The following is a 13726-nucleotide window of genomic DNA, read 5'->3' as shown; positions in this document are numbered from 1 at the left end:
GGAAGGTGAACTTCTGCCCCAGTCTCAAGTCTTTTGCAGAGTCCAAGAGGTTTTCTTCCAAGATTGCCCTGTATTTGGCTCCATCCATCTTCCCATCAACTCTGACCAGCTTCCCTGTCCCTGCTGAAGAGAAGCACCCCCAGAGCATGATGCTGCCACCACCATATTTGACAGTGGGGATGGTGTGTTCAGAGTGATGTGCGGTGTTAGTTTTCCGCCACACATAGCGTTTTGCATTTTGGTCTCATCTGAGCAGAGCACCTTCTTCCACATGTTTGCTGTGTCCCCCACATGGCTTGTGGCAAACTGCAAACGGGACTTCTTATGGTTTGCTGTTAACAATGGCTTTCTTCTTGCCACTCTTCCATAAAGGCCAACTTTGTGCAGTGCACGACTAATAGTTGTCCTATGGACAGATTCCCCCACCTGAGCTGTAGATCTCTGCAGCTCGTCCAGAGTCACCATGGGCCTCTTGGCTGCATTTCTGATCAGCGCTCTCCTTGTTCGGCCTGTGAGTTTAGGTGGACGGCCTTGTCTTGGTAGGTTTACAGTTGTGCCATACTCCTTCCATTTCTGAATGATCGCTTGAACAGTGCTCCGTGGGATGTTCAAGGCTTAGGAAATCTTTTTGTAGCCTAAGCCTGCTTTAAATTTCTCAATAACTTTATCCCTGACCTGTCTGGTGTCTAAATCCAATCGAGGATCTGTGGCAAGATCTGACAACTGCTGTTCACAAACGCTGTCCATCTAATCTGACTGAGCTGGAGCTGTTTTGCAAAGAAGAATGGGCAAGAATTTCAGTCTCTAGATGTGCAAAGCTGGTAGAGACATACCCTAAAAGACTGGCAGCTGTAATTGCAGCAAAAGGTGGTTCTACAAAGTATTGACTCAGGGGGCTGAATAATTACACACACCCCACTTTGCAGTTATTTATTTGTAACAAATGTTTGGAATCATGTATGATTTTCGTTCCACTTCTCACGTGTACACCACTTTGTATTGGTCTTTCATGTGGAATTCCAATAAAATTGATTCATGTTTGTGGCTGTAATGTGACAAAATGTGGAAAAGTTCAAGGGGGCCGAATACTTTTGCAAGCCACTGTATAAAAATATATATATATATAAAATTTAAGTCCAGTAAAACCTCCAATTCATTGATGCTGCTTCTTAGTTTTCTTGGATGTGTGGAAGTGTGGTCTTATTTACTTTGCAGATTGATTATTTATACCAAGGTTACACACCGAATTATATTATGTGGTTACTATGATTTAACAAAAAAGATTATATCATTGTGTTAGTTGGGGATACCATTGCATTAATATTTAACCGAGATAGCTGGATATATGGAATTTATACTTGCGAGATGACAGCTATTTATTTATCCTGAAATGTTCTGGTATGCTATGGAAATAAATTTAAGTGCAAAATGCCTGGTATATACTAACCTTCCACTCTCTGTTTGTGTTACCAAGATGACAGATTAGATGCCCTGCTCAATGGAAAAGCAGCAAAACGTGTCCCCGTCCCACAAAAGAACCTTCCCGACCTGCCACCCCCCAGAACAGTAAGTGTTGACCAGTTCCTTTCCATAACTGGAGTAACAGAAGAATGATGCAGAATGATTTGGCTTAAAAAAAACACAGATATTTGGGTCTCTGCCACTGTGGTTGTGGGAATGTTAATAGCATTGACCCGAGTCAGTGGCTGAAGTAATATAGTAGATGGAACAAATCGGTGGTGATCAAGATATCCTACTGTATACCAAAGAAGCCAGAAGACAAATTCCAAATTGATATGTAACCGATAGCAGTTTGGTCTTGTGTTACAGTATGTGCACTGCTATCACTAAGAAGCGTAGTGCTAAAAACAGTACTGTAACTTACAGTAAAAAGTACTGTAAGTTAATGGGTTGTTGTCAGATATTGAAACCCAGCTGCAGCAGTTTAGATATAATGACACAAATAACGTCTGTGGTCATGCAAGCCAAAATCATTTCCCTCCACCGAGGCTTGCAAGCCGAGGCTTCGTGAAATGTGTTCTCCCACAGAAGCAGGTATTTAACAACCCATGGGGCAACAAGACTGGAGAGGTGATTGTTCAGGAGTGTGTGAGAGGGAACTACACTGTGTTTTATGTTGACTAGGAGACCGGTGGCTTCTGAATTGGCCCAGTGTGACTTCAGGAAAAAGGTTTAGAACATCCCGTCAGTGCCTTTGAACTTTACACACACTCACACATGCACACACACATGCACAGTGGCCTCCCCTACTATAAACTGCAGTAGCAGCTGTTGTTAATCAGTGCAAGTGCTTGTTAGCATGTGTGTGAGAGTGCATGTGAATTGAATGCATTGAAATAAAGTCAATTTTTGTCCATTTGAAGCCTCCAGAATTATTTAGCAGCAGTATTTTCTAGGACTTATTTTGTCATTTAAAAACTCAAAAAAATCGCTTTACTTTTCAGTTGCACAATAATTTCACAAGTGCTGTATAGCTTCCAGATATGCCTCAGACAGGTCTGACAGAGGCATTTCTCCTTCCTTGCCTTCTGCATCCAGCTGTGGTATAACTGGCCCCGTCTTGGGAAGCCTGAGTAAACATGTCCACAGTGAACCACTCTTTGGAAATCCGTTCATCTGCTTACGGGGCTTCCATCCATTTTCAGTGATGGTATACACAAGAGTTAACATGTGTTTCACTGTGAACGCAGAATCCCCCCTGATCATTGCGGTAAACAGAGCTCCCTTGCTGTTGATGTAATGCCCATGCATAGCTGTCCACTGGCCTGTTGTGATATTATAACAGTCCATTAGACAGCGAAGAAAGTCGTCACAAGGCCCATTGCGCATCACATACAAATTGTCCTTGTGAGCTACCATACAGTGGCCATAGCTCTGAGGTCTGATCAGTGTGGTAGCAAGCTTCCACTCATCATTCACAGGTACGTATTCATAGATGTCTGTGGTGTCTGGTGGCTTCCAGAAGCAAATAAATATCCGTCGTCTAGCGACAGCACAAGCTGCAGATGCTACGGGTCGTGGTGCATGCTGTATAAATGTCCACTCTCCTTTTACAACATCATACGTCTCTGCTGTGGAAATTATCTTCTTTTGGGACTCTCCACCAATGGCGTAGAGCTGACCTTCATGCCCAAGAAGGGTAAAATTATATCTGGGTTGCTGGGGACCTGGGAGAGTAGTCCAAAGTCCTGAATCGGGGTTGTAGCAGAAGCTCCTGTCCACTGTGTCCTTACTGTAACCAAAAACCCCCCCAACGATATATAAGCGATTGTCAACCACTGCTATGCCAGCCATGGAGGTGCTGCAAGCAGTTGGTAGGTCTGTCAGATGCTTCCACTGGCCCTCTTTTTCGTCGAGGTAGCAAACAACCCTGAAGGAGTCTTGCAGCAGCTCCAGTGAAGGAGAATGGGTCCCCATAGCAATAAAAGAAGAAGGGGACAAAGTTTGAGAGTATTGCAGCAGCTCCTCAGGGATTGAACTTTCTGCTTCATCCTTGAGATCATCAAAGGCGTCACAAAGAAAGAGTGCAGCATTGTGAAACAGTGCATGCACCCCAAATACGGAGGCTGTATGGTAAAGCAGAAGGCAGTTGTCTGAATCTATAATGTCACAAAGATGCTGGACCAAATGGTCAACCTGTAGAAAAGCAGCACACTCGACCGCTTCGACAAGCTCATCTGGTTCACTGATGGTGGGATTCTCTCCCCTGCAGACTGCAAGGGCAATGAGGAAACCTCTTGCGTGCACTCCTCCTTTCAGGTAGAGCTCATCTTGCTGACTTTCTTTCATCCCAGAGTGAAAAAGAGCACAGAAATAGTCGCTGTACTTAAGGAGAAAAGCCCGCTCCACAGTGAACCAACTGTCCTCCACCCTCACTCTCAGCCAGCCTGCATGGCACTCTCTGTTCTCCAGATCAAGGGTCGCATTCTCGGCATGAGTATCCCGGTTGATTCCCAGGCCTTCGGGCATTTCCATGGTCTCTTAAACCAGGATTTCTGTTCTTCCTAAGACGGCTTCTTAAGTAATTATTTTGTGTGTGACTCGAGTGTGGAATAGCCATTTTTTCCCTCGAGCTGCATGGTAAATAAAGATTTGTGTGAGCTCCATTGCGTCCTGTCTGCATGGTCTTAAAATAGAGATGGACTATAGATAGCAGCTGTGCCACTTGCAAGCGTCAGGCAGGGAAAGGAAAACTGTTGACATGCACTGTAGCGGTAATGTGGCTGCCGGCAACTGGTCATTATCATAACCGCAATAAGACTGGCTAGCATAAAGTAAGTATTTACTGAATTATTCATGATTACGTTATCCCTTTAAATCCAGCTTGGTTTAAAATGGCTATTTAAATGTTACACATGAAGATCCATTTGCAGTTATACATTTTAAGTAGGTAACTTGAAAAGGTTTAAGTTTGCAAAAAAGGGGCTGGTATCAAAAATATAAAGGTTTTAGAAAAGGTCAAAGTTTTCCCAAGAAGGCAAAATAACAGGAAAACAAATAGTTTGTGTCATGTGAAATCTTTGTTCTTGCATTTTACCTTCTGCCATGTAGATAACTTATAGTCTCTTTTCTTTCTTTTTTCACTCATGAAATTTTTAATGTCATAATTTCTAAATGAAAAAAGTTACTATGTAACAAGTAACAGAGGCAAAGGATCAGGGATTTTTCCTGAACTCTGTTCTGTGAAAACCAAACTGATCATTTTTATCACCACCTTTTACATTGAGCTCCCAGCAGGCTTTCAGATACACTGTGTGTGTGTGTGTGTGTGTGTGTGTGTGTGTGTGTGTGTGTGTGTGTGTGTGTGTGTGTGTGTGTGTGTGTGTGTGTGTGTGTGTGTGTGTGTGTGTGTGTGTGTGTGTGTGTGTTTTCACTGCACCGAATTCTTGGCATGGGAACCAGGGATTTTCCATGTTCCTCTGACTGTTCGTTTTTTGGGCTCTCTTTTCCCACTCTTTACTCAAAGCCCCTCCACCACACTCCGCCACCCTCTCTCCTTGCTTTGTTATTTATCCTCAGACTCCTCATTTCTTCCCTTCTAGTCGATGTTTCTGTGGTGAAGAAGTGTGTTTGTGCGTGAAAGAAGTGAAAGGAAGGGGCTAAAGTGACTATTAAAGAGACAGAAGAATAGCAAAGTCTTCTGGGAGAATGGATACACACACCTGGCATGTCCCTGATGCTTTTTCATCAGTGCAACACCTCCCTGGAATGGCCTACTATGCTTCTCTTCAGGCTTGGCTCAGACAACAAGCCAATTTAGTATTTTTGGAGTTGAGGAAATGTAAAAAGAAAAAGAAAAAAGATAGAGATAAGAGTGGGTGGGCAGTCTGGGGTGGCTTACTGCGGTTCCTCTGGAATGCCTGACTTTTTGTTTTAATTAATAGCAGATGCTTAACTCTTGACTACTTTTTTTTAAACTCTGGAGAAGTTTACACTCTTGCAGTGAGAGAGTGAGAGAAAAGTGAGAGACAGAATAATAACTTTCTCAGGAAATTCCTGTTAACTGCTTTTGTATATAACTATTATTAAGGCTTAGACCAGGCTTGTCTCTAACTCTCTTGACTTGTTATTTGCAGTATATATGGGGTAATGTGAGGTTATGAAACCATGAGCTCTATGTAAAAACGGACATAGCCACAATGTTGTCACCCATTGGATTGAGTTTGTCATTTTGGCCGTGGTCATCTTGAATACTTTAAATCAGGGCATCACAAGCGAGGGGTGGGTCTAAGTGTTGAGGACACTGAAAGCACATCGATTATTGTCTGTTGACTCTAAACATAACATCCATCCACCATCAATTTTCTTATCTGGGTTCAAGTCTCAGGGCACACACTCTGTGCCAAGACCTTCCCCTCCCCACACCAGCCAAGAGATGTAATCTCTCCAGTGTATCTTGGATCTGCTACAGGGCCTCCTCCCAGCAGGACATGCTCAGACGACCTCACCTACAAGGTATCTGGGGGGCATCGTAGTCATATGTCCAAGCCTCTTCATCTGGTTCCTTTTGATGTGGAGGAGTAGTGGCCAGGCTCTGAATCCCTCTCAATTTACAAAGTTCCCCACTGTATCTCTAAGGGAGAATACAGCCACCCTTTGGAGGAAGCTCATATCTGATGCTACTATCCATGATTCAGTTCTTTCAGGCACTACCCAGAGCTCACAGCCATAGGTGAAGGTCGGAAGATCAATGCTTCCCTTAGCACTCTCTTAATCACAAAAAAATGGTACAGCGTTCACATCGCTGCCAAAACTTAAAATCAGTTTGTGCGCCATCCTTTTTCTGACCATGGCCTCAGATTTGGAGGTGCTAATTCTCATTCCTATAGTTTCATACTCAGCAGCAAGTTTTTCTTGAGGTCACCACTTGATCATCTGCAAAAAAAGCAGAGACATGATCCTGAGACCACCAAATCAGACACTCTCTGCCACTTGGGTAATTGGCTGGGGGTAAATGTAACATTAATGTACAATTGATTTCTTTACAGTTAACTAATTTTTGAAGCCCCCTGTTGGCAATTAGGATAAATGGTGGTTTACATGACTTAATTTTAGTTTTACCTCCATCATTTTCTACAACCTAAATTATAAAGTTATAATAATTTTACACAAAAATGTGTAGACCAAAAATAAACGAGTAAGAAGGAGGGCCTTTTTAACGCCAAACATGCCATTGATGTAACTCCTGTTATTAAAAATAACAATGGTCAACAGACACCCTAGTAATGCCAATACCTTATCTCAGTGGTTATCACTGTTGCCTCATAGTAGAGTGTTTAAACCAAGAGTACAACTTCTGCCGTTGCTGATTTGCTTCAGTACTTCCTGCTATCAAAAAAACATGGTAGGTTTTTTCTGCTTATCACCTAACTGGAAACAAACACACACACACACACACACACACACACACACACACACACACACACACACACACACACACACTGACAGTTTCACTTATGAATTAAAGAAAGTTCAGAAGAATATGTGGGCACAAGTGAGCCAATATACCTGTAACAGCATCAGTTATTATCGGCATCAGCTACCTGTGTGTTCAAATAGACTTTATATATTTTGGTCATTTTCGATAGCAAGTCTTATGACATACTGACAGTCGCATTTGCTGATGCTTGTATAATGACACATCTTAAATAGCTCCATGATGTATAAGGGATGTTACCCTCCCTAAACTTCCATGATAACATTTCTGCCAACACTTTGCTTAGTGGCTGCTTTCCTCCATGTTCAGGCATGCAGGCTAATCACACAAGTGAGTCTTCATCACTGTGACTGCTCGTGGACCGTGACATGACGCCAGTTATTATAACATCTGCTATGGATTACTGAAAATGTCTTAGCTCACTGAAGTGATATGGTGGGAAAAGCTCACTAACATGGAATTCCCTGTTTACTGGGAGTTGCTGCGCCTGTCACTGACAGCCCACATCAGAAATAATGATTTTGTGATTTTTACACAAACAGACAAATATGGCTGTGTTTTTAATTTTTGTTGTTCTGTTTCTAAGCTGAACCAGTAAATCACTCTGGTATCTGAAGACCCACCACAGGTTTGTGACCGCTAAACACAATTTATCACTGCTTTCTCTCTAATTTGTTTCTATATATTTTAAGCGTTGCTGATTTGGGGCAACTAAAAGTACCATTCAAACTCTCATCTTATGGTATATTGAGTTTTTCTGTATACTATACAGAGCAGCTGAAAGACTGCAAACTTTCAGATAATGTTAAAGCTGTACAATAAGTAAATATAATCAGAATAAGCAGAATACTTTAAAGTATACTAATTTCAATAAGTAGAAGTGAAAGTGAAAGAATTCAAACAGTGGTGGGGAGGGGAAACAGTTTGCATTAAGAAAACACTTTTTATGATTCAGCTCAAACCGTACTAAGAATGTACCGTGTGGGCTGGATAATATTCAGGTGAATAATCCTAATTGCAATGCGTGGGATATATGTCATTATTTAACTTCCTTTAACTTCACTGCCTCAGAAAAATAACCCTTATGTGGAAGTCTGACTCCAGTATCTCTCAGTTTATCTGAGATAAGAAAAAGAATACATAGATTGCATCTTCACTGGCAGCTACTGAAGTTTTTAAGCGGGCAAGTCATTTTATTTCCAGATTGCACCAAGACCAAACTTGCATATCTGCCATCTTCTGATTGCCACCATAGATACTTCATAGGATTATGTCGCAAGTTCAGGGTATTGAGGCTGTTTTCCAGTGATGAAATTCTTCCTTCATGGAAGGTCATTCCCCCACACATGCATGAGTCCAAAGATTTAAGGTTGTTCAAAGTGTGAAAAATAAACACCTGATTAATTAATATGGTCTTCAAATTACCTGCATTCTTGAATGTTGACAGCTTTTTCCACAAGACTGAGTTTTAAAAAGAGGTACAACACACTGTTTCAGAGCATCTCCTAAAAGATCCTGATTAGTAATGCTTGTTTTATACTACCATGGTTATGTCTGGTTACATAGCTGTTTGCCTACATAGCCTGGGGAGAAGTTTTGAACACAAATGCAAAAGCAATGCAAATGTGTTCCCATGTTCTCCTCCAAAAAAACCAAACGACACATCGTTCGACCGTGCGGAGGTTGAATGCTGAATGGTTGACAAGTGGGCCAGAATGGGTCGAGGGTGCAGAAGTTGGAAAAACATTAAAGTTCAAAAATAAAATATTGAAAACATAGACATGCGCTGCAGTGGACGCTGTTCCTTATTTTCAAAGCTCGGTTTCACAAAACCACAGATTGGTTGAACCACATACTTTGGACACGTGTGACAGCAGATGCTCTGTGCAGGTAGATGGACTGTATATAGTCTACCAATGCACTGCCAAAAGAGAAGCAAGTTCAGCCCATAAGACAAACTTTCTGCCTTTCTGCACCACTCTACATTTAACCAGTTGTTATAACTTTGGCTCCACACTGTGTCTATCATCCTGTCTCCCTCACCTCACCCCCAACATGGGGCAGCACATTGCTGCCCCTCTGAGCCTCCCAGGTTCTTCTGGAGATTTCTTCCTGTTAAAAGGGAGTTTTTCCTTTCCACTCTTGCCAGAGTGCTTGCTCACAGAGAGTTTTCTCTTTATTATTCTAGGGTCTTTACTTGATAGTATAAAGCACCTGGAGGCCATAAAAATGGAGTAGAATAGAATAGAATCTTCTGCTAGATTAGTGTACTATTTAACTTCTAACTACTATATGTCTACTAATGTGTCTAACCACACAATGTCATTGATTGGTTTGTGGATTTAGATTTAATAAGCCTTTAAAATCTTTTTTTGTGTGTGATTTTTTGTGTCAATCACAAAGTAGAAATAGCCTAAATTGTTATCAAGAGTCAAGATGTTTATTGTCACTTTGCTTTTCCATCTTCCTGGAGAGCGTTACCAGTAGCTACCAGTAGAGTGCTATGATTGTCCTGCTTTGATTCAAGCTTTATTTACCCAAAGAAAAGTGATACAGAGAGAGTGAGGCTCAGTTGTAACAGTGTAAATATTCAGGAGCCATTACGCTGCACAAGCAACATCTGTCTAATCTATCGAGCAAAATCCTGAGCTTCATTAAAAAAAAAAAAAGCTAAATATAAAAAACAAAAAAACAAAAACACAACTGAAGACAGATGTGTCTGTTTTGGTTTTGATTTTAGTCAAGCATTAAGTGTTGGGGAGACAGTCTTTACCACACAGGAGACAGAAGTGAAGCCAGACTGCTGACTGATTTCAGGAAAGCCACACACACACACATATATACCCACACACACATTCCCACACACACAAATGTACGATACCCTTCTCTACTTCCTTGCTCACACAAACACACCCTCTTCCCTAAAGGCAAACGTGCTAGTAGTTACAAGGTCTAGCCTCCCAGGTCAGAGGAGGTTTGGTTACACGAGGAATTCCCTAGTTATTCCTGAAGTGACAGCTGGAATTAACCACATGCTCAGCCTGTGGGAATAACACACGTCGATGTGTGTGTGTGTGCATGTGTATGCGCGTGTGTTCAGGGCACTTAATTACCACTGGTCTAGAAACTATAATGACAGTAGGTTTGGGGGTGACGTTAAATGAACAAAAAAGCACAGACATTTACAATCCCACACTTCTCTTTTTTTGGTACTTTTCTCGTTTTTGACTCCCTCATCTTTCTGTCAGGGTGTGGTGTGTCGGGAGCCGTTCCCTTTGCCTCCAGTACCAGCTCCAGCCTGTGCAGACGCTTCAGAGAGTTACTATGAAGAGGCTCAACCCTATGAGGAAACTGTCAATGGTAAGAACTGTGTTCAAAGTTAGATGTATCATCTATTGCACAGCCCCAGGTGATGAATTCATACCTTATTCATCATCAAAGTTACCCAGTGCTCTTGCTGTATACTACTGCAAAGAACATCAGTATTATCTTTAAAGCAGCCTTCCTATTTGAAGCAATTCTTCGTGTTTGTGTGAGTGTGTGCCACAAAATATTTGAGACTGCTTCTTGTGTATTTTCATAATTCTGACGCTGTTAAATTGAATTTTACAATCACTTCTTTTAAATTAGGACCATTTCCATTTAGATATATTTTTGTTGTTTCAGTTCAATCCAGCTAAACTATGTAAGTTACAGACATTTCAGACCTGCTGTGCCTTTTTCTTAGCTTAACATTTTAGCTTGAGCTGTAAAATAAAGCTACGAGAGTTACCTAGGTACTGGAACAAATAACTGAGTAAGTGGTTTCATTCAAGGCCAGCACCACAATTATAAGAAACCAGTCTGTATTACCAGTTTTGCGCAACAGCAGCATTTCACAGCTCTGTGGGAAAGAATTAAGTAACAATTGTTTGAATGTAACACAAGTCAGCTTTTTATTCAGTACTGGAAGCTTTTTCTTCAGAATTGTTACTAAACACATTTTTACCACAGCTGCAAAGAATATTCTGTCCTGTTTGGCCTGTGGTTGTTTGTTATTAGTCATACTGTATAATCATCACCGAGGTAAGCAACAAGCAATCATTTGAATTATTTGCAAGTGATTTGATACATCATGATATAAGCTCAGTGGCCATTTCATTAGGTACACCTGTTCAATTTCTTGTTAATAAAAATATCTAACCAGCCAATACCACACAATATTTCTGCAGATAGTGTCAACCACTTAGACATGGTCAGAATGGGGGTGAAAGGCGGTTTAAGTGAATATCAGTGATAGCATGGTTGTTCCAGAAACTGCTGATCTACTGCTGATTTCCCCACACAGTTTTCTCTAGGGTTTACAGAGAATCATCTAAAAAAGAGAAAATATCCAGTAAGCAGGAGTTCTCTGTCCAAAAATGCTTAACTAAGGTCAGAGTAGACTGGCGAGACTGTTTTTAGATGATAGGAAGGCAACAGTAAACATCCACTTGTTATGGCCAAGGCATGCAGAAGAGCATCTCTTGGGTTACAGCAGCAGAAGACCACACCAGGTCTCACTCCTGTCATATATTAATGAAAACTGCTACACTTCGGACTTGATTGTTGCCAAAATTGGACAAAAGAAGATTGGAAATGGTGATGGTGGGTTCAGAATTTGGCACAAACAACATGAAAGTAGACCCATCCTTCCAGCTGGTGGTGGTGGCATAATGGTGTGGGGCCTGTTTTCTTGCCACACTTTGGACCCCTTAGTACCAACTGACCATAATTTAACCACAGCCTTCTGAGTATTGTTGCTCACCGTGTCCATCCCTTCATGACAACAGTGTAGCCATCTTCTGATTACTGCTTCCAGCTGGATAACACACCATCTCACAAGGCTCAGATAATCTGATTTCTGGAACACGACAATGAGTTCTTTGTACTCAAGTAGAGTCCTCAGTCACCAGAGCTCAAGAGATTTAAATCACGGATATACAGCCGACAAATCAGCAGCAACTGTGTGATGTTATCATGTCAATATGGACAAAAACCTCAGAGGAATGTTTCCAGCACCTTGTTGAATCTATGCCACAAAGACTTAAGGCAGCTTTGAAGAAAAATTGAAGTGGCCCGTGAATGTATTTGAAAAAGTAAACATATGTGAATAGGCCAAAGAGAATGCAATAATGAATATGTACAAGATTTATTTATTTTTTTAATCTTTTTTATGATTATTATTCAAAGGCATTATGTTCTGTCCAACCTCCCCTATGTTGCTTTTCTTCCTCCTGTTTCCTTTGATATTATATAGATCTGGACTGTTTTGGCCATCGCTCAGGGCCCTGGATACGAGAGTACAGCTCTGACAGTGTGGTCTATGCTGTTATCACCAGGGGTAGCTAGGACTTGTTTGTCTGTCTGTGTGGCATGAATGCAGCCGACTGCATAAATCCAAAATTCAAATTGGGAAGCCAGCATGTCCCCAAAGTGCTCGTTGTCCAGTTTTATCAGCGCAGTGCATGTAAGGAAAGAGTTTCATCATCAATCAGCCTCATGCTATTAATTTCCCGAGTTTATTATTTTCCCTTTCATCATAACTTTGTTTCATCATTTTCCTGTCTGCTTACCATCAGTACTGAAAATGTGTGTTTGTGCAATGCTTTAGGAAATCCTCCTCCATTCAAGAAAGTCACAAAGGTCCAAAAAACAGAGATTAACTTTATTTTTCATTCACTCTCATCGCACAGATTTTGCTTCTCCTAATCCTTGCTTTCGACACCTTGTCATTTTTCATCCCTTGTAGCCCATGCAGTGTCGTAATCTTTAGCTTTGCTTGCCCTTCCTAGATGATGGAGAGGCGGTAAGCAGCTCATACGAGTCCTACGATGAGGAGGAAGTGACCAGAGAGAAGTCGTCATCAGCTCAGCACCAGTGGCCATCAGCAGAGGCGTCTATTGAGCTGATGAAAGATGCTCACATCTGTGCTTTCCTGTGGAGGAAGAAATGGCTTGGCCAGTGGGCCAAACAGCTTTGCGTTATCAAAGACCATCGTCTGCTGGTGGGTAAACGACTGTATTAACGCTGCAGTGAGGTTTTGTGTTATGATATTACGTGTTATGATTGTGTTGTGATACATACAAGAAAAAAAATCTAAACCAAATTAGCCCATATATTAAAAATAATAGGGCGGTGTATAATCCCTGTAATATTTTGTATGCTAGAAAACCGGTGTGGAGGCTTTACTTTTGAACTGTTCAACTGACAGCTGCCAGAGATTCTTAATAGCAAGCGCTGAACAAACAGCTGTCAAGAAATAGATCAGTGACAACGCATATGCAACTTCCTCTGAAACTGACTTGCTATATTTTTATATTTTTCTTGGTATTAAAAGACAAATGCATGAAAACTTGCCTGCTATGTTTGCCTAAGTGTTCCCCCAGTTGCTCGTCTAGCAATCTAGAGGGTAATTACCTGTGAACACTTTTTTTAACAGGCTATCTAAAGCATGGAGCTTGCACGAGTGGCTGTTTTCACTTTCTTAAAATGTCTGCTGTAAACAATTTATTCTAATATGATTCAAATCAATAAACACATTCAGAAATTTACCCAATTTCTACTTTGCTGTTAGATAGGTAGGTAATGGTTTATGGTTGAGAACACTGCCTAGTAACTACACAAATCTGCTGATTATTTTAAACACTAATTGGTTGATAACATTTACTATTTAACTTTTAGCTTGTTTTGGTCAGTGTGCAGCTAAAATTAAAGGACGGTAATTCATTTTTAACGACGCCCTTCACT

At 41.2% G+C, this 13726-nt stretch overlaps 2 protein-coding genes across 4 annotated transcripts in view; one reads left to right on the top strand and one right to left on the bottom strand.

The window, feature by feature from the left end:
• Window positions 1-13726, top strand: part of afap1l2 (actin filament associated protein 1-like 2) — a 42789-nt gene that overhangs the window by 21561 nt on the left and 7502 nt on the right. For 2 of the 3 annotated variants that reach the window (XM_039616331.1, XM_039616330.1), the window contains exons 4-7: window positions 1475-1566; window positions 10207-10318; window positions 12237-12320; window positions 12772-12983. In XM_039616331.1, the coding sequence (XP_039472265.1) occupies window positions 1475-1566; window positions 10207-10318; window positions 12237-12320; window positions 12772-12983 (500 nt within the window). The remainder of the gene's footprint in view (window positions 1-1474; window positions 1567-10206; window positions 10319-12236; window positions 12321-12771; window positions 12984-13726) is intronic. The other variant, XM_039616332.1, reaches the window with a different exon arrangement.
• Window positions 1583-10199, bottom strand: LOC116329823 (kelch repeat and BTB domain-containing protein 13). The gene has a single exon (XM_039616334.1). The coding sequence runs from the start codon at window positions 3994-3996 to the stop codon at window positions 2479-2481; it is 1518 nt and encodes a 505-aa protein (XP_039472268.1). The 5' UTR covers window positions 3997-10199; the 3' UTR covers window positions 1583-2478.

The sequence above is a fragment of the Oreochromis aureus genome, linkage group 8, assembly GCF_013358895.1.
Source record: "Oreochromis aureus strain Israel breed Guangdong linkage group 8, ZZ_aureus, whole genome shotgun sequence".
Classification (NCBI taxonomy): domain Eukaryota; kingdom Metazoa; phylum Chordata; class Actinopteri; order Cichliformes; family Cichlidae; genus Oreochromis; species Oreochromis aureus.
The sequence above is the reverse complement of the archived record's forward strand: the minus strand, read 5'-3'. Positions and strand labels throughout refer to the sequence as shown.